At 44.4% G+C, this 25893-nt stretch overlaps 1 protein-coding gene across 2 annotated transcripts in view; it reads left to right on the plus strand.

Annotated features, from left to right (window-relative positions):
- LOC122929685 (endonuclease 8-like 1) overlaps positions 1–24509 on the plus strand; it is a 66279-nt gene extending 41770 nt beyond the window's left edge. For both annotated transcript variants that reach the window (XM_044283323.1, XM_044283324.1), the window contains 9 exons: positions 9363–9786; positions 11360–11479; positions 11568–11631; positions 12135–12234; positions 12341–12465; positions 12573–12600; positions 17583–17632; positions 18336–18741; positions 24293–24509. In XM_044283323.1, coding sequence (XP_044139258.1) covers positions 9365–9786; positions 11360–11479; positions 11568–11631; positions 12135–12234; positions 12341–12465; positions 12573–12600; positions 17583–17632; positions 18336–18741; positions 24293–24321 — 1344 coding nt within the window. In that variant the 5' untranslated portion in view covers positions 9363–9364 and the 3' untranslated portion in view covers positions 24322–24509. The remainder of the gene's footprint in view (positions 1–9362; positions 9787–11359; positions 11480–11567; positions 11632–12134; positions 12235–12340; positions 12466–12572; positions 12601–17582; positions 17633–18335; positions 18742–24292) is intronic.
- Positions 24510–25893: the final 1384 nt, after the last annotated feature.

A 25893-nucleotide genomic window follows, 5' to 3' on the forward strand; every position in this document is an offset into this window, starting at 1 on the left:
AACAGGACCAGAGTGCCTTCGTTAGGTCTGGCTCACCAGGTGGGTATATCAGGTATTGGTCCTCTCTTTACCAAGGTTCGACCACTCTCGGAGCCAATGTCACGTTTTTTTCACGTCCTGTGCTCAGTTTCACTCCAAGCATTTCATCATGGGCAGCAAACGCCAAAGGCTTAGACGGGTTTAAGGTCCTAAATGTTTCAGGAGGTGACGTCTTGTTTACTCCAAACACTAAAAAGTTCCCTATTTTCAGCTTCCAGCATGTCATGTCACTCAGAAATTGACGAGACCTCTTCCATTCCGGAATCCCTGGCATCCAGCCATGCTAGTGTGGGGTCACTCCGGAGCTGGACGGTCCCCAAAATCATAGCGGAGCTGAACAAAAGAGGGATCTGTTACCCAGCTTCGGCCCAGAAGGCGGAGTTATACCGACTCCTGGTGTCCGATTCCTCGTCCTCCGGAGAGCAGGTGTCAATGTCGACAACCCAGTTGTCATTGACACAGCTCCACGCCACCATTAACACCTTATCGACATCAATTTCGGACATCCAGAACAGGCTGTCGGCAGTGGATTCAAGAGATCCGCCACCCAGCCTTCCCACTCCTCCTCTCCCAGTCGCTTTCACGTCCCAGTCTGCAACCCCAGGTAGGGTTCCCGCCTTGTCCGAGGTAGCCCCGTCCCATTTCGTGACTGACAACATCAAACGGGACATCTTGGAGGGGAAAGACGTAATTCTGGCCACCATTCTCATTGCCACCCACGACACGGTAGAGAACCGGACCATCGCATGCGAAAATGTGTCGATAGGTCCAGGCATGCCCGATTAAACAGAAAATTGTCAAAGCCAGAGTTCGTCCTGGCATTTAGCCTGTTCAGGTATATAATCTGTTCCGCCTACCCCGAGAGGCGCGAGGAGCTAGATTTATAGCTGTACAGGGTCACGGACCTGGGACACAAGTATGGAGGGTACGCGTTCTACGACTACCACCGCTCCTTCTCTGCCAAAGCCGCAGTGGCCCTCACCCAATTCCAACAGGTCACCAATTGGGAATCCTTGAACATGGAGCTCTTCTACCGGAATTTCGCCGTGCTCAAAGCCCCTGCTTGCACTTCATGCCAGTCTATCCTGCATTCCTCCGATTGGTGCCCAAATCCCAGCCTTCCAATGTCCCAACCTAGGCCTGCGGCAGGTACTTCGGTTTCCCAGCCAAGACACAACACTGTTACTGACAAACTGGGTCGTCCCATAGTTTTTCTAGGCAACAGTCAGGTTTGCAATAATTACAACTTTGCAACCTGCAATTACAACCAGTGCAGAGAGCTCCACGTCGGCTCCACATGCTTCAGAGCCCACCCCTTGTCGGTTTGCCCCCCCTTGTCGGTTAGCTACACTTCTCCGCGACCATCACAAACCCCACCAGGTACAATTCCTAATCAAGGGTTTCACGGAGGGTTTTCACACAGGTCTCATGGCCCTTCCTCAGTCTTCCTGGGAAGGCCCTAACCTCAGGTCCGCAGTTACTGATGCCGCTTCGGTGGGTCCTCTAATTCGGGCGGAGCTGGAGAAGGGTTTCCTCATCGAGCCTTTCTCGAATATTCCCTTCGACCATTGGAGGATCAACCCCATCAGCATTGTTACCAAAAAAAATTCTAATAAAAAAACAATTAATCTATGACCTCTCAGCATCTCATGGCTCAGGCATCCCTAGTCTCAACTCTCTAGTCCCTTCAGAGGAGTTCGATGAAATACTCCTCTCTCAGTGAGGCTATCTCACTCATCCTTCTGGCAGGCCTTCAAGTTGCTACCCATCAACCCACAACTTTGGAAATTTTACGGCTTAAAGTCAGACGGCCTGTACTACTTCGCCAACCACCTCACCAGCGGCCCAAAAAGCAGTCCATGGCTATTCGATCAGTTCGCCCAGGCCCTGCACTGGGTCCTGGTCAACCACTGCATTTACCCTATGGTCATTAATTACCTGGACGACTTTCTGTTGATAGAGCAACCCGACAACACACCCTGCAAACTTGATAGTCTCCGCCAGGTCTTTGCTAGCCTCAACATCCCCGTCGCCCCAACCAAAATAGAAGGGACCTCAACCACCATTACCTTCCTCGGCATAGTCTTAGACACCCAAAAGATGGAAGTAAGACTGCCAGAGGAGAAACTGTCAAAAATCAAGGAGCTCATTTCCAAATTTGTGGGTTGTAGGGTTCTCTTCAAGCAGGAATTACAATCCCTGCTGGGTATGCTGAACTTTGCCACTAGAATCATGCCCCAGGGCAAGGCCTTTTTATCCAGATTGTTGGATCTGCTTCCAACAGCCACAGAGCAGGACTCCGCAGTATTTCTGGACACCCAAGCAATGGCCGATTTGACCATGTGGAATTCCTTCCTGACCAACTGGAATGGGTCCAGAAAGGCCCGATTCGTACCCCAATGGTGTCCCTCTTCTCCTACCATTTTTTCAGACGCAGCCGCCTCCAAAGGTTTCTCTGCCATCTACAATAACCAGTGGTTTGCAGGCCAGTGGCCACCCAAAATCTCGTCTCTCAGCGAGTACCTCAGATCCTCCCCATTGCTAGAAATCTACCCGATTGTAGCGGCCGCGCAAGTTTGGGGCAGGAAGTGGGCAAATTCCCCGACATTCATCACGGACAATCAGGCAGTAGTGGACATCATCACCAAGGGCATGTCAAAATCACATCACATCATGCCCTTTGTCCGCAAATTAGTTTGGCTTTCTCTACAGTACAATTTCCAGATATCATGTAGACACATCCAGGGCGTCCAGAATTCAGCGGCTGACGCACTGTCACGCTTCCATTTCCAACATCTCTTCCAGATCATGCCGGAGGCGGAGCCAGCAGCACTTTCCCCTCCAGAGTTCAACACCCTACGCATGGACTAGCACAATTCATTTCATCCGCAAAATCCCTCGTACAAAGATCACTGCCAACACAGCTAGAAATTACAAAACCGGTTGGAACAGCTTAAAAAAAAATTCACTTCTCCACCCAAGGAGCGGCACAGATAAGACCACTTATTTAATGGTGTTTTTGGCTTACTGTCACCATCACCTCAAACTCGGCTATAATTCCATCAGATTATACATGGCAAGGGTGCAATACTACTCTACCTTAAAACATCCCAATAGTAGGGCGATATTCACTTCCCTCGCAAATTCTCAATCAAGGCAATCCTTAGGGGGATTCAAAAAAGTAGCCAACCCTGCACTCCAATCAGACAACCAGTTTCAGGGGAACTGTTTAGCAAGCTCTCCAATTCCCTAGACAGCAACCCTTTCGGGCTCCAACCCAGCACGGTTATCAAGGCGGCCATGTATTTAGGTTTCTACGGTTTTCTGCGACCAGGAGAATTCACAGTTTTCTCTCCAAAAGGGCCTGACCAAGAGCCAGCTAGCCTGGAATCATGACTACAGGGAGTGCAGAATTATTAGGCAAGTTGTATTTTTGAGGATTAATTTTATTATTGAACAACAACCATGTTCTCAATGAACCCAAAAAACTCATTAATATCAAAGCTGAATATTTTTGGAAGTAGTTTTTAGTTTGTTTTTAGTTTTAGCTATTTTAGGGGGATATCTGTGTGTGCAGGTGACTATTACTGTACATAATTATTAGGCAACTTAATAAAAAACAAATATATACCCATTTCAATTATTTATTTTTACCAGTGAAACCAATATAACATCTCAACATTCACAAATATAAATTTCTGACATTCAAAAACAAAACAAAAACAAATCAGTGACCAATATAGCCACCTTTCTTTGCAAGGACACTCAAAAGCCTGCCATCCATGGATTCTGTCAGTGTTTTGATCTGTTCACCATCAACATTGCGTGCAGCAGCAACCACAGCCTCCCAGACACTGTTCAGAGAGGTGTACTGTTTTCCCTCCTTGTAAATCTCACATTTGATGATGGACCACAGGTTCTCAATGGGGTTCAGATCAGGTGAACAAGGAGGCCATGTCATTAGTTTTTCTTCTTTTATACCCTTTCTTGCCAGCCACGCTGTGGAGTACTTGGACGCGTGTGATGGAGCATTGTCCTGCATGAAAATCATGTTTTTCTTGAAGGATGCAGACTTCTTCCTGTACCACTGCTTGAAAAAGGTGTCTTCCAGAAACTGGCAGTAGGACTGGGAGTTGAGCTTGACTCCATCCTCAACCCGAAAAGGCCCCACAAGCTCATCTTTGATGATACCAGCCCAAACCAGTACTCCACCTCCACCTTGCTGGCGTCTGAGTCGGACTGGAGCTCTCTGCCCTTTACCAATCCAGCCACGGGCCCATCCATCTGGCCCATCAAGACTCACTCTCATTTCATCAGTCCATAAAACCTTTGAAAAATCAGTCTTGAGATATTTCTTGGCCCAGTCTTGACGTTTCAGCTTGTGTGTCTTGTTCAGTGGTGGTCGTCTTTCAGCCTTTCTTACCTTGGCCATGTCTCTGAGTATTGCACACCTTGTGCTTTTGGGCACTCCAGTGATGTTGCAGCTCTGAAATATGGCTAAACTGGTGGCAAGTGGCATCTTGGCAGCTGCACGCTTGACTTTTCTCAGTTCATGGGCAGTTATTTTGCGCCTTGGTTTTTCCACACGCTTCTTGCGACCCTGTTGACTATTTTGAATGAAACGCTTGATTGTTCGATGATCACGCTTCAGAAGCTTTGCAATTTTAAGAGTGCTGCATCCCTCTGCAAGATATCTCACTATTTTTGCCTTTTCTGAGCCTGTCAAGTCCTTCTTTTGACCCATTTTGCCAAAGGAAAGGAAGTTGCCTAATAATTATGCACACCTGATATAGGGTGTTGATGTCATTAGACCACACCCCTTCTCATTACAGAGATGCACATCACCTAATATGCTTAATTGGTAGTAGGCTTTCGAGCCTATACAGCTTGGAGTAAGACAACATGCATAAAGAGGATGATGTGGTCAAAATACTCATTTGCCTAATAATTCTGCACTCCCTGTATTTCCTCTTGCTACTACTTTCCACCAAAACGTCACAATCAGGGCTTTCAGTCCAAATCAAATATTTAAAATCCTCAATAAGTGGTGCACAGTCCAGGTTTTAAACAAATTAATGAGTTCCTTGGGTCATTCCTCCCCAGATAGCCTGCTATTGTCCTTCAAATCCAAGCCCCTCATGACAGCACAGTTCGTTTCTCACATCCGTCTACTAGTTTCAGGTCTAGGTTTTGATCCCAAAACCATATCAGGGCACTCCTTCCGGATCGGGGCGGCCTCCGTGGCATGGCATCCAAGCACAATGTACCCAGTCATATCATCCGTAAAATGAGTTGTTGGGAATCATCTTGCTTTAGCAGGTACATTCCCAATCCGCACCAGGAAATTTCAGAAGTTTTTCGCAAACTAGAGTTGTAAACCATGTACCTATTCAATAAAAATCCTAAAATCTACCTTGCTTGACTTTTTGCCCCTTGACCAACGTTCACGGCTATGGGCACAATCCATGCCTATTTAGTTAGTCAGCAGCACGGATAGGTCATTCCTTGGCACCGTCACGCCAGCTCCAGTATCCGTAGCCACGACCATAATTGTCATGGCTGTTTTCAGCCTGTTATTGTCGGAGGGGCGTAGGCTTTATAAGCTCCCCTCCCACAGGCACTCAGCGCTAGCATCATTCAGTGCCCCACCCTCCCTCCCCTTTTTTTCAAGGGCTTCCTCAGGGTATGCCCCCTTATGGGCTACCGACGTCCGCGGCTATGGGCACAATCCAGGCCTATTTAGTTAGTCAGCAGCACAGATAGGTAATTCCTTGGCACCATCACGCCAGCTACAGTATCCGTAGCTACGACCATAATGCCTGTATAAAATAGCATTTGCTCCCTAATAAGAACGGTTTGCTGGAATTACAGAGCTGTATAATGGCAATTTGTATCGCCAGTAGGATTGTTCCTTTTACCCAGGCTGTCACCTCCCCGACTGAACCCTGTTCAACAAAAATGCAGTGGAATGATTCCTCCCTATCCTTTCACTACACCTTGAATAATCTTTCCCTGCACTTGTAAATCTTTTTTTTTAGCACAATGACGATCTCTAGTTCCGAGTCTAGTAAGAGCCTTGGGGTATGTTCACACTGCGAAAATCCACCATGGAAATGAGCCCCAATCAAATCGCTAACAACAGAGTCCCATTACTTAAGTAGGAAATAACACTTCCATGTGCACATAATGGTGTTTTTTTCTACATCAGAAGTGCCATGTCACTTCTCTGAAGCAGATTTTAGCTGCGTTTCCCATTGAAATCAATGGGGAAGAACTAATGTTCCTAGCAGTTTTTTGTGGATATTTGGCAGTGCCAAAAACAAGCCGCTCAGCAGATTTTAACAATGTGAAGATAACCTCCATTCTGATATTGATGGCCGATCCTAAAGCCGCCCGTTCATCGGCCAGCTATCTCTACCAGGGGTGCACCTAGCCTTTCTTTTGCTGCCTAATGCGAAAACTGATGCCAAATTCTTAACCTAATCCGTTCCCTCCAGCCCTACTGTTAAAGACATACTTGCAAGACATTACAGAGGTACAAAACATACAGGGTAATACAGTGCCACATACCTCTTACATCCAGTGATGTGTCCTCTGATGAAGACGTTTTCGTTCCTTATCTTCTCCATTCAGGCCAGACCACCATGATGATTTCTTTCAGCCACTTCTTGTCTGCAGAGTTTGGTACACAGAGATCTTAGTTTCCTTCTTTTCAATCATCCTTTGCACCTTCTGAACACCCCTAATACTGTGGCCACTGTGCTCTCCAATACCATACTGCAGAAACAGTGCCCCTGAATATACTAGTACCACACAGATAGTGCCCCCTGCAATAACTACTGGCACACAGCGCTCTAAAAATGAACTTTGCCCAGCAAATACTGTCCTTGACACTTATAGTGCTGTAAACATAGTGTCCTCCAAAAATAATTGTGCTAAGCTGCTACAGTACCAAGGTACCTACCCCCCCTTCAACGTAACAGTCCTTCCGAAAGTCTCACCAATAATTCTCTGCCAGAGTATGGTAACAGTGCCGCCAGTAGTAATAGTGTCCCTCATTTTTCTCCAGAAGTAATAATGCCTCTATAGTGCCCATACTAGTAATAATGTTCCACTTAGTCCCCCAACAGTAATAAAACCCACCATAATAACATCAGTAGTAATAATTCCCCCTATAATTTGTGCCTGTACAAAAAAAAATGGCCCTTTTTGTTTGCCAGTAAAATAATCCCCCCTCACAATGTGTGCCAATACAAGAAATGCTCCCTTACAACGTGTTCCAAAAAAAATACCCCTTTTTTAGTGCCCCCAGTAGAACAAATGTCCCCATAGTGGCCCTCTTATAATGTGTGTCAGTACAAAAATGCAAGCCCCCAACATCTCCATACTGCTTCCCCCAGTTACAAAATACCGTAATAACCTTCCCCCATTGTGGCCCAGCACCATGCTGCCAAATAATAAACTCAAATACTTACCTCCATTCTGCTGTCAGCGATGCGGTGCAGCACACACCCCATCCGGTCTGTGCCCTGAGCTGTATACTGTATGTGACGATGATGACACTGACCTAGGCTACAGGAAGAGAACAGCGATGCAGTTGAATATGCAGAGATGAGCGTTTGCACAATGGAAGAGATCATTGCCTATGGCCCTTTCGCTGCCCCCCCCCCCACACTTGTCAGGGTGCACCCTGATCCCTCTTGTCTCCCTCATATTGGCTGAACATTTCTGTGTATTCTATCGGGAGAGAGGAGAAGGCCTCTGCCAGACACTCATGGAGGTGTCGTCTTCTAGGACTCATGCAGGTGAACATATGGTCGTTGTGCCCATATTACGGACCACAAACAGCAGCTCTGCAATATACGGGCACCGTCCGTGTGCACTCCGCACTGCGTACCCATTGACTTGAATGAGACCACGATCCACAAGATACGGTATAAGATAGATATGTCCTATCTTTTGCGAACAGAGGCACGGATCAGAAGTACTTTCCGTGAGCTTCCAGGTCTGCACTTCAGCACCGCAAAAGAGGGGACATGTTCTATTTTATGCCATATCTTGCGGATCGTGAACTTATTCAAGTCAGTGGGTCCATACCGCAACACGGAGTGTACACGGACGGTGCCCGTTTATTGCAGACAGCTATTTACGGCCTTAAATCACTATTTTCCCATGATGCCAAGTTTCAGCTGGGCGTTCCTTGAAGGGTGGTATAAGCTACTTATAATGTTATAGGGCAGTGGTGGCGAACCTATGGCACGGGTGCCAGAGGTGGCACTCAGAGCCCTCCCTGTGGGCACCCACATCCTGGAATAAGTCTGTGGTGTACCAATATGCCATAGACTTTTCCTGCCATTCTTCAGCGCAGGGCCCACTAGGAACAGCGCAGGCAGCGCACTGAATGTAGGCAGGGTATTATAGCTAAATGATAAAGTACATGGAAGATACACTATACTGGACTGTAGTATTCAGGGTGAATTACTGTGTCGGCACTTTGCGATAAATAAGTGGGTTTGGGGTTGCAGTTTGGGCACTCGGTCTCTAAAAGGTTCGCCATCACTGTTATAGGGGAATGAGCCCCATTGTCCTCTTCCATGAAGTCCTGTCCCTTGTCTAAGTCCAGTCTCTTCCCTGCCTGTTCTGAAACATGGCTGCTGATGGAGGGACACGTGACCAGACCTGTCCATTGAATAACCCTGCACATACACGTGTAGTGCTGTGCACATTTCTATAAAGTAGAGGATGCTGATAATCACGCCCCTCCATTAGAGGTTGTATAGTCAGTAATTTACCGCCCTTCACATATTTCTACATCGTGGCAGGTTCTCTCATAATGACATATGAGGGGAGCAGAGGGGTCTGGGTGGGTGTACTGCCAAAAGTTCAGGACACTTGGTTAAGGAGCACTCAGTGGACACCACTCTGCACGGTGGGTGATTGCAATTAGGTTTTATTTGTTATGCTACTACTATGTACACTCTTAAAGGTATGCTTTACATTGCTTTCTACGTTACTAGCACCTCCAGTGGTAATGTGACTGGGATTTGTCCATTTCCCAGTTACCCCGAGTATTCCAGCAAGCATATAAAGGTGTGCAGAAGGTGGATGTATGAGCCAGGGAGACCGAGTATTGGCCCACTACAATACTATTTGGCTGCTGTTGGAGGTAATCACTTGCCACCAGAGTCTGTTTCTTTTATTTAAAACCTTTGAGACTTTATTGATGAGAGAAGGAGTTGCGCCTTGAGAATAATTTCCTCTGATGGGCCCAAGTCTAACCCTGTGTATTCCAGATGTTATAACCTGCTTCCTGTACATTTCAGACATGCCAGAAGGTCCAGAGCTTCACTTCGCCAGTCTCTATGTTAATAACAGATGTGATGGATTACGTTTCGGAGGTAAGGTGGAGAAGTCGGCAGTAAGCAAAAATTCAGAAGTGCCGTTCAGCTGTCCGGAGTACACCATCCATGCTGTGTCTCGGGGAAAAGAGGTGAAGCTGATCCTCACGCCTGTGGCAGATGGAGCTGACGTGGCCTGCATTGTCTTCAGATTTGGTCTGTCTGGAAGGTTCAAGCTCACCACAGAAGAAGAACTCCCCAAGCACGCTCACCTGCGCTTCTACACCCTGGATGCTCCCCGGCAAGTTCTATCCTTTGTGGATCCACTACGCTTTGGAAACTGGGTGTATAACAGCACATGGCAGAGGGAGCGCGGTCCTTGTGTGATAACCGAGTATGACAAGTTCAGGTGAATAGACTCTTTGAGGTGTTTGGCTGTTTTCTTTTTTATTGATTTCTGTCCAGTTTATATGTAATATGGGCAGCTCCCCTTACCAGAACTGACTGCATCATAGTGCTTTATGTGAAAGTGGCTTTACTGTATTGCACTGACATGATGATCTGAGTACAGTACAATAGACCCAAGATCAGATAGGAACTGACTGTATCATAAATCACTATGATCCAGTCAGTTCTGGTCACAGGAGCCACGGTCAGTCTGGGAGATGCTGCCGACACATGGCCTGTATCATGGACTGAGCGCAGTTGTGTGAATCAGCCCCAACAGAAATGGAAAGCATGGATCAGCAGCCCAGGAGCTGTCCGTCAGTTACACATTTACTAGCTCCACTCCCCGAGGTCTTCTCCGTCTGATGGAGCCATGTGCAGCTGCTATACAGAGGACTAATCTGGAGGGGTCCAAGGATAGACGGGGACTGACAGCAGGGGAACGGCTTGCTATCACAGGGTTAGAGAAGTGGTTGGGATATGCTATTCACAGTGCTGCTAGTAAATGCTCACATAGCAGAAGCATAAATGCGCACTTACCTTGCCGTTAAAAGGGAACCCCTTCCCTTTTTAAAGGGATTATCCAACCCCTGAAATGCCCAACCACATGCCCGGGCCCCTCACGCACAATGACTTACCTCTCTCCTCTGCACCCGTGTTGCTTCTGAAGCCCGCACGGCCGCCGCTGCATCTCCCCGTCATGCGGATGAAAACATTTGGGAAGGGGGGCAGCCAATATCAGGCGGTGACGGCTTCAGAAGTGTGTGTGAGGGGCCCTGGCATATGGGGGGGGGGCATTTAATGGAGCTGTATTACTCCATCCTCGCTCTTTGGGTGAAGACATGCAATAGTAAAAAAACGTTTAACAGTATTGTAAAAAGATACTGAGTGATGGGAATACTGGACTTGAGGGGGGTTGAAAAGTGCAGAGTGTACGTTAGGAGCTTTCCCAAAGGATAGGCCATAAAATTCCGGAAAACCCTTTTAAAGGGAATCTGTCAGCAGTTCTGACCATGCTTTACTGCTGACATTAAGTAGGAGCTGGGCAAAGCAGTGCAAGTGCATAACTATTGTGAAGTTTTTATTATTTGGAGTAAAGTGAATATGTACTTTTATTCTGGCGGGTTTTGCTCCTGCAAGTGCACTAGAGGTGGAGCTTCACTGTTAAGTGCTCTCTACATTGAGCTGCTTAACAACCCCTCCCCTCTGCTCTGAGTGACATCTGTAGCAACCAACCAGAAGACCACTACAGCTGTCAGAGAGGAGGGGCTATGAAGCAACTCAATGCACAGATCACTTTACAGTGATACTCCATCTCCAGTCTTCAGTGCACAAGCAGAGTCTGGTAGAAATAAAGCTTATATTCACACTCCTGATAATAAAAAACTTTACAGAAGGTATGTTTGTACAGCTCTCCCCAGACCCTACCTAGAGCTGTCAGCAGTTTAGCAAGGTCAGAACTGCTGACAGATTCCCTTTAAATCACCTAGTATTCTAATTCTGTGTGTTGTCTGATATTTATTTTTGCCATACAGGGAGAACGTATTAAAACACTTGTCTGCGAAGCTATTTGACAAACCGATCTGTGAGCTCATGCTGAACCAGAAATACTTCAATGGGATTGGCAACTACTTGCGATCAGAGATCCTGCATCGGTCGGTATAATCGAAGCTTTACACTTTAGGACTCTTCCCTGTTACAATGTGCTCCTATAACTAACCTCTCTGTATCTTCCGTGGTCAGGCTGAAGATTCCTCCATTTACCCCAGCACGTGCTGTCCTGGAAAGTGTGACCAATCAAAGCCAGGTCAGAGAGATCTAGCAGTACGTCAGTTTGGCATTTCCTCCAGCAGCTGAGGTGAAGCATGGCTTTTTTTAATTAAAAAAAGTCTCCATTTATAAAAAGAAACTCATCAATCCATTATGAAGGGGGGGGAGGGGGTATAATATTTGTGCATACCCCTGTCTGGGTGCATAAGGGAAAAAAAAGAGGCCACAAAAAATGGCAAAACTGCAAAAAGAAAAAGACAATGGATAAAACCAGCCTTGTGTGCTCCTGGCCTGGCTGATTAATAGAAGATAAGTTGCTATGGATGATATTGATCTGACGCTGATTATTATGTTCGGAGCACAGTACTGGGGTACAGGGAGCCCCCAGTATCGGTCTCTGTATTATTTAGTTCTTGAGATCTTCTGCCCGTTATTAGCTGCACTTCATTATGGAGACTGAGGGGATAACACGATATTGCCGGAATCTCCCTTTACATTTTCTGTGGGATAGATATTCACTGGTACGCGCTGTTGTTTCAGAACGGAGACCTTTCTCTTAGTAAGAAAATCAAGATCAAGAAAGAAAATCCTGACTTTTTACAGCTCTGTAACTCTGTGCCTTTGGAGGTCATTCATTTGGGTAGGAATAAATTGCTTTAACGAGGTTCTGATCCAAACCATGTGGATATATGCAATGGTATTGGGCCCCCTTTATCTACTTTTTTTTTTTTTTTTTTTTTCGTCAGCGGAAAAAGGTTTTAACCGTGGGCATCATCATGACTATACTGTCGTGTTGCAGTGGATGCAGTGTTACAACGCCCCAGGAATGAAATCTCTGAGAGACAGCAATGGGAGGACTGTCTGGTTCCAGGTGAGACATAAGATGTGTGCAGGGTAACTTATGTTTGTAGCAAGGGGAATTTATGGGTTGATGCTACTAACCTTGATCTTCGGTTTTAATGTATTTTATTTTTGCAGGGAGAACCAGGCCCACTTGCTCCGAAAGGTAACTTTTGCCTTACTGGTTGCCTCATCATCTATCCCTGTAGTGAGATTCATGGCATATTCTCCTTATTGAAGAGCACCTTCAGAGAACAAATCATAGACCATGTATATTGTCTGGTAGGATTGATCCTGCTGATTAGAATGATATCTGTCTTGTGAAAGTCTGTTGCCGGGTTCTAGAATTTTTTTTATTTTTTATTCTTTAATCAAATGAGGGCTTCAATGCACCAAAGGGTGTCGCCAGCACTGGAAAGCTGAGGTGCACTGAGGGGTAAGGTCCCATCTCTCGGTGCACTCAAGCCCTCGTTTGCTTAACCCTTCCTGACCAGCACCATACATGTACGGCACTGGTCGGGTCTTTAAAGTCGGTGCCCACTCCAGAGCACAGTGGGTGTAGTACCTTGCCAGGTTTCTGCTGTTTCACACAGCAAAGACCGAGCGCTAATGCCTGTGATCGGCGATAACGCTGATCAGACATTTTACATCTGTGATGCCATGGTCAATTGAGGGCCCAAACACCTTCCTTGTGTGGCAATAGGGGGAGCTGTTTGTTCCCAGTAGTAACCTTGGTTCCCCTGAAGGATCTGGGGCTACTACAGCAGTAGCTCTTATGGAGGCCTGCAGGTGGCAGGGATTCATAGGAACACAATGGAACTACCATAGGTTGCAATGGTATTTCATTGCAGTCTAAGGGACACGCGATCTAACAATTGATTATAAACCCCCCCATTTTCCCATAATACATTTTTAATAGAAGATCATTTGCACACCATATCCCAAAGCGCCAGAACTATTAAAATATAAACGTATTTATCCGGTACAGTACACTCATTAAAATGGTATCAATAAAAACGACTGATTGCTGTGCAAAAAATGAGCCGTCGCTCAGCTCCATAGACTTAACTATAAAAAAGTTATGGCGATGCAAAGAAAAAATTAATAAGAAAAACTATATAAATGTGGCATTAAATAACAGGTCAATTAAACCCATAAAACTGTGTCGGAAATTATAATTTTTTCCCCAATTCCACCCTATTTGGATTTTTTTCCAGCTTCCCACTACATATGCAATATTAAATAGTGCCAATAGAAATAGAAAGGTCAACTTGTCCCGCAAAAAACATGAATGAACACAGCAAATGATTTTTGAAAAGACAGGTATCTTGTAATCAGCAGGATCAACCCTGTCCATTAAAGCTTATATAATGGGGTTGATCCAGATGGTGAATGCACTTTTTTAAAGATTATTTCTCCAATAAAGAAGCAAATTTGTCAGTAGTCTTGATATAGCTAAATCCTCCTGTTATGTATACAGCTCCTTAGCAGGTCTATGCGTCTCCATGGTTACAGACTACAAATAAATCCTATGTAGTCTGATCCTGCAGTCATGTGTTACTCTTTTCCACCTTCTCCCTAATTTACTGTCTGTAAAAGAGAAAGCAGATAGAACGATGTACAATATATAAGATAAGACTGCACGATCAGACAACAAACCGTACGTTTGAACAAAGGGCATATGTTTTAAATTTGCCGTTTTAATCTTTTTCTTAGCTTTTTCCTTTTTTTGGAACGCATTTTTTATTGAGAATTAAACACTACAGTATTTTTCGAAGAAGGATATCACAATGTCATATACTGCAATTGTACATTATAAAAGTACAACCCGAAGGTCTTATATAATATGACATTGAAATACAGTAGATTATACAGAGTATCAAAAACAACAGAGCAACAAACCAGTGCTACACCATTCTCAAGGGAAAAGAACAATATCTATTAGTACCACGACTTTTGTTATAGTCGTGGCTTTCGGCAGTGAGCTTTTTCATTTTAATTCCATGTTTCTCTGTATAGTGTGTGTATGTATGGATCATTCATATAGTGATGGTCACTGACAGAACCCAATGACTTTTATAACGGGGTCAGGTACTGCTGAGGTGTCCATTGTTTTGACAGGAAATATAGCGCTGTATGGCTCGCTATTCTTCTCATTAACCCCTTAATGACCAGCCTATTTTGGACCATACTTACCAAGCGTTTTTCTTCCTTTTTTCATCGTTGTGTTCCAAGAGCTATAACTTTTTTATTTTTCCATCTATATAGCTTTATGAGGGCTTGTTTTTTGCGGGACGAGTTGTAGTTTTTAATGCTGCCATTTTGGGGTACACATAACTTTCTCATTAACTTTTATTAACTCTTTCTGGGAGGGAGATGGGAAAAACAGCAATTCTGCCACTGCATTTTTACGTTATAAATTTTACAGCGTTCATTTATCAGTATAAATAACATAATATCTTTATTTGGGTCAGTACGATTACAGTGATACCAAATACAATTTTTTTTTTTTTACGTTTTACAACTTTTTTTGCAATAAACCAAAAGAAAAAAAATGTTTTTGTATTGCCGCTTCCCAAGACCCATAACTTTTTTATTTTTTGTTTCTACGGAGTTGTGTGAGGACTTGATTTTTGCGGGACAACTTGTATTTTTCATTGGTATCATTTTAGAGTAAATTACTCTTTTTTGGTCGCTTCTTATTACATTTTTTAGGTGGCAACTAAGAATAAATTAGCAATTCTGTTTTTTTTTTTTTTTTTTACGGCGTTCACCGTAGGGGATAATTTATGTGATATTTATGTAGTTTAGGTCGTTAGGGACGTGGCAATATGAAACATATGGGGGAGATTTGTTTTTGCAATTTTTTTCATTGCATAAATGCTCTACTAAATACATGATAATTGCGTATAGAAAAAAAGGTCTAACCCTCAAATATAGAACAAATCCTTAGAAAAAAGACCTTGGCTGATACATTTAAAACATAACTTTTACTGATGATAATTAAAAAGATAAACCCACATAGTGCTTAAATAAATGGTGAAAAAAATAGAAAAAAAGGTATTAAAAATACAGGTAGACAGTAGCCGGTAATACATTGAATAGTCTTACCAGTTCTATGAGGATATACTCAGGTAAGTTTCTACCTTTCAACCGTCCTGGATAGACAGATGACGGGGTCCGTATAAATGCTGTTATTCTTCCGGGGAAATAAAACTACATAGCCCTTAAGTTGATGCCCTAAAAGTTGGTTGGGATAGGGAGTGAGCTGTCCCTACCTAGCAAAAATACGGAGCACCTGCCCCGATAGGGACGACCCCGTCTGGAACCTTACCCTTGTAGGGGCCTAGTCCCTAAGCATATCCCTCTCTCATGTCCCAACATGACATGTTTCGTCCCTTGCCGGGACTCATCAGGAGATAAGTATACAGATGGAGGGTAAACTGAAAAACAAATCAAAAAATAGAACCAAAAATAAGCCCTACTGTCACAATATAAAACAATTAAATCTCATGACTGTTCATACATAAGTAAAACTGGCCAGTTTGAAGATCAGAGGAGTCCGAGTGTGTAGATCATTCCTCAAGTAACAGGCTTAGAGGACGACAGTGGTCGGTGTCTGTATGGGCTTGGCGAAATGTCACCCTAAGCCCGCGTCTCACCGCCGTCAATCAAGGAGGGGAGCACAGGAATATGCTTCCACCACCCTTATTTAAATCCCCCGGCTAATGTGCCCCTAACATGGCTCCTACCTGTGCGTGTCGGCTGGAGCGCAAGTAGAACGTGAGCCAAGCCGGTGTGCCAGGAAACAGGTGCTGCGGTAGTACACGTGATCGGGGGGAGTCATCACGTGGCAATGGGGCGAGTCCTGTACTCCGAATCTCCTCCTTTCATCAACTATAGATTGCCTTAATCTCGCGATGCGCGAGCTCGTGCATGCGCAGTGCCAGTATAGTGTTCCTTCCCTGTGCTGGCATCAGCCTCAGGGAAAGAACTGCGCATGCGCGAGCTCGCGCATCACGAGATTACGGCAATCTATAGTTGATGAAAGGAGGAGATTTGGAGGACATAGGCGGTGCTGGGCTCCTTCACAGGTGGGCGTGGCTGGGCTCCAGGAAGGTTAGTACAGCCCCTTGGACACATACAAGACTAATATATATATTTATAAAATCCTTTTTTAAAGAAATTAAAAGCACACAGCCTTATAGGACAGATATATTGCGGACATGCTAGCGGCGATCTAGCCGTGCATGTCCGCAGCTCTATAGCCCAAAACTTGGTGACAGAATCCCATTAACAGCCACAGACGGTATGCTAGTGGCACATTTACTACTACAGCAAGATTGCCGACAATCAAATTTTCAAGCTAGTTCCTTAGAAAAGAGTCTAAATAGGGGCTAATGAGAGTAAAGATAATAGATCTATTAAAATGTTAATAATCATCGCCCCTATATATATAGATGGTGAATAGAAAAATTATAAAACGAAAAAGTTATGTTTTAAATTTAATCAGCCAAGGTCTTTTTTCTAAGAATTTGTTCAATTTGTTTAATTGAAAAACGTATTTTTTATGGGGAAAAAGCATAATTTTTTTAATGGGATTTTTTTATTGAATAAATGTGTTTTATTTTATTTATTTTTACCTCTTAATAGTCCCACAAGGGGACTATAACAAACAGCTTTTTTTACTGATTTTAAAATGCAATGCACTATCCCTATACTATCCCTATAGTGCATTGAATTTTAATGAAAAGTGCTATTCTGACATTGACGCCAGAGAGGCACAGCCTGCTGGAAACTAATCAAAGCAGGCTTGGGGCCTTCATAGACCACAGCCAGCTTTCACACACATCGGCACCCCGCGATCGAGTCTGCTCCTTTTGTTAGCACTATAGATGCGGTGGGCGTCATTGCCCGCGGCATTTAAAGGGTTAAACAGCCCAGATCGGTACTCCTGCCAGTTCTGGCCATTAGAGCAGGGCCCGTGCAGCACTTAGACTGAGCCACTGTAAAAAAGCGTATGGGTGGTCAGTAAGAGGTTAAAATGATGGCTTATGTGACCGGCTCTGAACAGAACCTAAACCTCACTTTTTTTTGTCTGTCTTTATGTGAATCCTTTGACTATTCAAATTTTCAACTGAATTTTAGGGAAGAAAGCGCTAAAGAAACGCAAATCTGTGGATATCAAACCAGTCAAGGTACCATTTTAAAAAACATGACTATTAACTGAAAATATTTTATACATGTATGTTTTATAGGGAAATTTCTGTTATTGCACAATTCAATCCCAGCTGATCAATACTAGATTATCAGATATTCTGAATTATCATACAATTATAGAAAAGTAACCTGTAAAGATAAAGGAATCCAAAAGTAATAAAATGTTATAGGGGTTATCGAGGTAAAGATAATGATGACCTGTCCTCAGGATCAGCTGTTTCAGGGAGCCGCTGTGCTCACCGGAGCTCTGGGGAGTGGAGCCGGCAGCTTTCCAAGCAACAGCATTGTACATAGTATAGCGGCAGTGCTTGATATTGCAGCTCAGTCCCATTCAATTCAATAGGAACTAGGCCTAGGAAGAGACTGTTGTGCTCACACAGCGCCGACCTCTTCTAACAGCTCATTGGCGAAGGTCCCGGTTGTTGGACCTCGCTGATCTGATATTGATGACCTATCCAGAGGACCAACTCCACAGTCCTGTGTTTTTACTTAAATAAGCATAGTTATTTCAGCAAAGTTTGCATAAATCAATAGTACATGACAGGATAAGAAACTTGCTGTATATTTAGATATCAGAGAATATATCTCTTTTTCCCTTAAGAGCCACTTCTGCCTCGACACTGATCATTCACCCTCAATTCATAACTAAAATCTAACTGGAAATAATTATTTGCCATATAGGTTAAGTCTAAAGCAACTAAAAGGAAATCTACAAGGGGCAAATTGACAGCTGTGAAGAAAGAGTGCAAAGAAGAAGTGAAGGTTGAAGGAGAGGAAACTGCTGTAAAAAGGAAAAGGGCCAAAATGACTGAAAATACAACTCAAAAAGCTAAAATGAGAAATAAAGGAGAACAAGGAAAGAGGTTGCAAAGAGGAAAGAAAGCTGTAGACCCTGAAGTGAAGGTCAGTAGGCGACAGTCCCACCGAAGCCCAATGCCAAAGACTCCGTCAAGAACGGGAAAAGCTATAAAACAAGAGAAAGAAGATGTGCCTACACCTAACCCCAGGCCGAGGAGGCTCAGGTCTGATGTGGGCAACCAGCCAATGGACTCGCCGAAGTTGAAGCCTAGAACAAGAAGAAAATCTGGTGAGCCAAATGTCTGATTTCATTAAATTGCATTTATATGGTTTCTGTCGTCTGACAGTTGTAGATAACTATAAAAGTGTATAGGTAATAATTTACTTCTAAAGTGTGTGATCCCGGGATTATCTATGGGTAGTTACAGGGGTGCACAGTGCTCCGAATAAGCCAACTGGATATAAAGCTACTTTCACACTAGCGTTTTCAGTTCCGCTAATGAGAACCGTCATAGGCTCTCAATAGCGGAAGAAAACGCTTCAGTTTTGTCCCCATTCATTGTCAATGGGGACAAAACTGAATTGAACAAAACGAAGTACACCAGAATTCATTCCGTTCCGTTTGGTTGCGTCCCGATCGCGGACAGAACAACAATGCAAGCAGTGTTCTCTCCACGATGTGGTGAGGAGCAAGACTGATCCATCCTGACACACAATGTAAGTCAATGGGGACGGCTCTGTTTTCTCTGACACAATAGAAAATGGATCCGCCCCCCCTATTGACTTTCAATGGTATTCATGACGGATCCGTCATGGCTATAGAAGACATAATACAACCGGATCTGTTCATGATGGATACATGCGGTTGTATTATTGTAACAGAAGCGTTTTTGCAGATCCATGACGGATACGCAAAAAATGCTAATGTGAAAGTAGCCTAAGCTGCACTTTTTAGAGGACAATGTGAAGATACAGTGTAAGGCTCAATTATTGTTATCTTTATGGATTGATTACACTCGGTTTTCTAAAAAATACTAAGACAGGATTCAAGCATTTACTGGTAGGAGAAAAATTTATATGCGAGTTTAGGGTATATTCACAAAAGGATTAAAAAAATCTGCCTACAAAATTCAACATGCAATCCACACATGTTTTTGTGTGTGTTTTTCATAATCTTTATAATGTGTTTTTGAATTTTTTTGACACTTTCAATGAAAGATTCAGAGTGGATTGCGCCCCAAGATATGGCATCCTGATTCTGTTTGGCCTCTTTTACACGAGCGTGACAGATTGGCTCCGGATGCGTTCAGGATGCGTTTAGTGAAACTCGCACCATTTTGCAAGCAAGTTCAGTAAGGCCTCTTTCAGACGGGAGTTGCGGGAAAATGTGCGTTACGGGAACACCCGCGATTTTTTCGTACGAGTGCAAAACATTGTAATGCGTTTTGCACTCGCGTGAGAAAAATCGCGCATGTTTGGTACCCAAACCCGAACTTCTTCACAGAAGTTCGGACTTGGGATCGTGTTCTGTAGATTGTATTATTTTCCCTTATACCATGGTTATAAGGGAAAATAATAGCATTCTGAATACAGAATGCATAGTACAATAGCGCTGGAGGGGTTAAAAAAAAATTAATAATAATAATTTAACTCACCTTAGTCCACTTGATCCCGCAGGCCAGCATCTCCTTCTGTCTCCTTTGCTGAACAGGACCTGTGGTGAGCATTCATTACAGGAACAGGACCTGTGATGACGTCACTCCGGTCATCACATGATCCATCACCATAGTAAAAGATCATGTGATGACCGGAGTGACGTCACCACAGGTCCTGTTCAGCAAAGGAGACAGAAGGAGATGCCGGCTGTGCGATCAAGTGGATTAAGGTGAGTTAAATTTTTTTTTATTTTTTTTTAACCCCTCCCCTGTATTCAGAATGCTATTATTTTCCCTTATAACCATGTTATAAGGGAAAATAATAATGATTGGGTCTCCATCCCGATCGTCTCCTAGCAACCGTGCGTGAAAATCGCACCGCATCCGCACTTGCTTGCGGATGCTTGCGATTTTCACGCAACCCTATTCACTTCTATGGGGCCTGCGTTGTGTGAAAAACGCACAAAGAGGAGCATGCTGTGATTTTCACACAACGCACAAGTGATGCGTGAAAATCACCGCTCATGTGAACTGCCCCATAGAAATGAATGGGTCTTTATTCAGTGCGGGTGCAATGTGTTCAACTCACACATCGCATCCGCGCGGAATACTCGCCCGTGTGAAAGGGGCCTAAGTTTTGTCAGCGATTATGTTCAGTTTTTTCTGCGCGGGTGCAATGCGTTTTGATGCTTTTTTCACGCACGTAATAAAAAACTGAAGGTTTACAAACAACATCTCTTAGCAACCATCAGTGAAAAACGCATTGCACCCGCACTTGCTTGCAGATGCAAAGCATTTTTCCTCTGAAGCCCCATTCACTTCTATGGGGCCAGGGCTGTGTAATAAACGCAGAATATAGAACGTGCTGCGTTTTTCACGCAACGCAGAACTGATGCGTGAAAAAAAACAACTCATGTACACAGACACATTAAAATTAATTGGTCAAGATTCAGTGCGGGTGCTATGCGTTCAAATCACGCATTGCACCCGCACGGAAAACTGGTAAAAAAAGGCAAGTGCTGCTCCTATTGAAATTAATGCTAGTCTGTTTTAAGGCGCCAAAAAGCGGCGCTAAAAAACTTTGTATGAATTGGCCCTTAGTACACTAATATATACTGTATTTTTAAATAAATATGTTACTGACTGATTATGGGAGAACTCTGCTGACTTTTTGCTGCCTGAGGGCCATTTGGATATTTGTAACATACAAAATTCTCAACTTAAAAATTTGACAGCTATATTTGGTCGAACATATTCAATTAAAAAAATCTAGAGTGCTGTATTTTTGTAGCACAAAATGATGCCTGCACTATATATTACAAATAGTACAGGTGCCAGTTTGACCACATATAGTAGTCTAATTTTAAGTTAACAATGTTATATATTTAGTTCTTTATTTGACATGAATGGCAGCCAAGCTAAACCTAAAGGGGTCAAGAGAGGGGTTCACCCAGCTTTCACTCTCCCTGATACTGTCCCTGCCTCTTTCTTCGCAACTGTCCCTGCCTTTGTCCCTTTCTCAGCCTCAGATCTGCCCCCCACCTCCATCAGCCTTAAATCAGCCTCCTATCGAAGCCCCCAGCCTACATCAGCCTCAGATCAGACCCTCCCCAGCCTTAGATCAGACCCCCATCAAACCCCCAGCCTCAGATCACACCCCCATCAGACCTCCCAACCTCAGATCAGCCTCAGATAAGACCCCTAATAGGCCCCCCCAGCCTCAGATGAGACCCCTATCAGACCCCCAGCCTCATATCAGCCCCCATCAGACCCCCCAGCCTCAGATCAGACCCCCAATAGGCCCACAGCCTCAGATCAGACCCCCAATAGGCCCCCAGCCTCAGATCAGACACCCAGTTTAGATCAGACCCCCCCAGCCTCAGATCAGACCCCCTAATAGGCCCCCAGCCGCAGATCAGACCCTTATCAGACCCCCAGCCTCAGATCAGCCCCCATCAGCCCCCCCAGCCTCAGATCAGCCCCCATCAGCCCCCCCCAGCCTCAGATCAGACCCCAATAGTCCCCCAGCCTCAGATCAGACCCCCAATAGTCCCCCGGCCTCAGATCAGACCCCCTCAGCCTCAGATCAGACCCCCAATAGGCCCCCCAGCCTCAGATCAGACCCTTATCAGACCCCCAGCCTCAGATCAGACCCCCTCAGCCTCAGATCAGACCCCCTAATAGGCCCCCCAGCCGCAGATCAGACCCTTATCAGACCCCCAGCTGCCTCAGATCAGCCCCCATCAGACCCCCCAGCCTCAGATTAGACCCTTATCAGACCCCCAGCCTCAGATCAGACCCCCCATCCTCAGATCAGACCCCATCAGACCCCCAATAGTCCCCCAGCCTCAGATCAGACACCCAGTCTCAGATCAGACCCCCAATAGACCCCCCTCAGCCTCAGATCAGACCCTTATCAGACCCCCAGCCTCAGATCAGACCCCCCTAGGCCTCAGATCAGCCCCAATCAGACCTCAGATAAACTTACTGTACGTGTCAGGACACAGCGTGGGGCAATGCGCTGTTCTCACCTTCCGATGCCTCCCGCATGCTAATGACTGCTTCCATAATGGAAGCGGACATTAGCATTATAACAATATGTTTTGGCAGGGGGCCCCACCCCTGATGTAAGGGAACTCACAGTGTTTGATGGGCTGCTGTGTATGTACAGCGGGTAGCTACCAGTCACCACTGAAAGCGTTGCTAGAGGTGGGTGTGTTTAAGGATTTGCTTTTAGGAGGCTGTCTGGTATATATTTTTTTTAAACTGCTAAACAACAAAAAAAATCTAACAATAGTGACATGTTTTATCCTCTGCTGCTCCAGCGCTGACTCTATGGTGATCCCCAGAGCAGGGAGGTAAAACTGTCAAGGACCAACAGATCAGCAGTGCTAGAGATGCAAGGGATTGAACACGGGATTATTGTGTTTTTTTGTTGTTTCTTTTTTTTAGTTTTACTACTTTCCTGCTGTTAGGCCAATTTCAAAATCATCAAATCCTGACACAGACTTTCCAGTAGGTGTGTTACTACAAGTCCCAGCACATACTGCCATTCAGAGTCTCAGTCAAGTAAAAGGTGCCTTGTGTCCCAGAATATGTTGTCGACTACATTTGCACAATGACCGTCATAAGAAAGTAGAAGCTGCTGTAAAAGTGAAATACGGAGCTGACTACACTGCAATCTTGGAAGTGTGTAATGACAGAAGGCAGCAATATGAGACAAGCAGACTGTCTGACTGGTGCAGAATCATGTTTCTCATCCACAGCCAGCACTGATCAAGTTTCTCATTCAAAGGCAGCACTGATCAAAGAGAACAGAGCTTTAAGCTCAGAGGGGGTCATTTATCAATCTGACATACCCCTAAATTAGGCATATTTCAGGTGCATCAGCCTACATAAAGACACGAGTCATTATAGCTAAAAAAAAATATAAGTCTTTATTAAATTAATATACCAGACATAATGAAAAGAGATGAATGACATCAATGTAAAGTGCGGTACTACCCTCCACTTAGTACAAACTATACTTCCTTATTTCCCACAGGTAGCACCGCACTTTACATGTGATTTCTATCTTTTTATTATGTCTGGTATATTAATTTAGTTGCACCGCAATCTGTGACTTCTCTCTGCTCATGCCAGGTCTAAAAAAGTGGGTGGGAAAGGGGAGGGGCTGACATGCCCGTCTCATTTTCCATTTTCTACACCTGCTGTAGGCCTCATGCACACGTCTGTGAAACACGGACCGTGTGATACCGGCCTGGAATTCTTCTGAGTGCAGGAGAAATCCAGGCCGGTATCACACGGTCCGTGTTTCTCAGATGTGTGCTCATGAGGCTTTAGGTGTAGAAAAAGGTCTAAATATAAGACAGTTAGGAAGCTGTCTTACATTTAGAAGCAGCGTTGGATCCACCGAAGTTATGGAGAGATCAGCACCTCTTTGTAACTCTGACATATCCACTGCCAGCTTAGGGGTTTATTAAGACCGGCGTCTAAAATGCCAGTGCTAATAAATGTGCCCTATAGTCCATTCACAATCACTGCTTGTAAATGTCTGCTAGACTTGCCTTCAGTCATTGTCAACCGACGTTCTATAGTTGAGAGCAAATCTGTAAAATATGATAATCGTACAAGGTACTACATATACTGTATATATAATTTTCTATGTATTCTTTACATCCCCAGCTGTACGTGCTGCAGAGAACAAGTCATGAACGCCTACTAGAAGCCTGTTATGAGAGAACCCCGCTGCTCATGTATTTTATGCAAATCTGCTACCGGTTTTTAACCAGCTTGGTCCTTCAGGGGAAAAAAATCATGTTTATACATTTTTGTTTTGCTCTTAAGTGTGATTTCTGTCAAAATACAATTTTTTATATTAAAATGTATTTTATAACCGCACAATATCCTAACAATTTTCAATAAAATGTAGTTTTCATTTTATACAATTCCATTATTATGTTGATTTCCTGCCAGGACAATATTAGAAAGCAATGAATAATGTCAGTATGTAAGCAGCTTTCTCCTCACATGGACTGTTAGGGCAGTTTTTAATATAGATAGAGGCACAGTTAATTTGAATAATATATCATGATGTAGCAGAAGTCTCAGTGCCTGGATTGGGGTGGGAACAGTGACAACAAGGCTCTCTGTCTCGGGTATGTAGAGAAAAGCAAAATGCAGAAAACACATGGCCGGTATCTGTGTTTTATAGATTCGCAATTTGCGTACCACAAAAAGAATACGGTGGTGTAAGGATAAGTAGCCGTCTCCTAAGGTTACCTTCCACTGGAATTTACCGGATCTAGCACTGCCGGCATTCTGGAAAATGGAGATCCAGCCGGACACAAACTGCTACCGCTGCGGTTTGTGTCCGGCCAAACCTCCGCTTGTCTGTCAGAACAGCCCAACGAAAAGATGCTACCAGAGGTGGGAAAGTAACCTAACAGGAAGACCGGCCATACACATTGGATATCTATCAGTAGAACTCCTGTTCAGCTGGCAGCACCATACATGACATTCATAAATTCTCTAAAACTGTGTTAAACATAAACATGTGATTTAGGGTACTTTCACACTTGCGGCAGGACGGATCCGACTGGCTGTTCACCATGTCGGATCCGTCCTGCGGCTATTTTGCCGGACCGCCGCTCCGTCCCCATTGACTATAATGGGGACGGGGGCGGTGCACAGCGAAAGCCGCCGGACTAAAAAGTACTGCATGTCCGACTTTTTAGTCCGGTGGCTTTCGCCGTGCTGCGCCAGAGCTCCGCCCCCATCCCCATTATAGTCAATGGGGACGGAGCGACGGCACGGCGAAATAGCCGCAGGACGGTTCCGACATGGTGAACAGCCTGTCGGATCCGTCCTGCCGCAAGTGTGAAAATACCCTTAAATAACAGGTCATTTTCTGGTGATTTGCTAGAAGCAGCTGATCGGTTCGGATGCGGACACATTCTTTTATATGGGTCCACATAAAAAGCACCCAGCACATGGGTTTCATCCATGTGCAGTCTGTATCTGTGTGGCCGTTCTGCAAATTATACAACATGTCTTATTCTTGTCTGTTTTGTCGACAAGAATAACCATTTCTAGTACAAAAATGAGGAATGCAGAAGGGTGGTATTAGTATTTTGTGCATCCGCAGTTTGTGGACTGTGAAACTTGTATGGTCATTTGTATATAGCCTTAAAGGGTAACTGTCATGTTTTCATAAAAAAAATCAGTTTTAGCATATGTTACTGTTTTTCCCTTAGTTACGGCTGTTTAAACATTTACAATATGAG

This window comes from Bufo gargarizans, chromosome 2, assembly GCF_014858855.1.
Source record: "Bufo gargarizans isolate SCDJY-AF-19 chromosome 2, ASM1485885v1, whole genome shotgun sequence".
NCBI classification, from domain to species: Eukaryota; Metazoa; Chordata; class Amphibia; order Anura; family Bufonidae; genus Bufo; species Bufo gargarizans.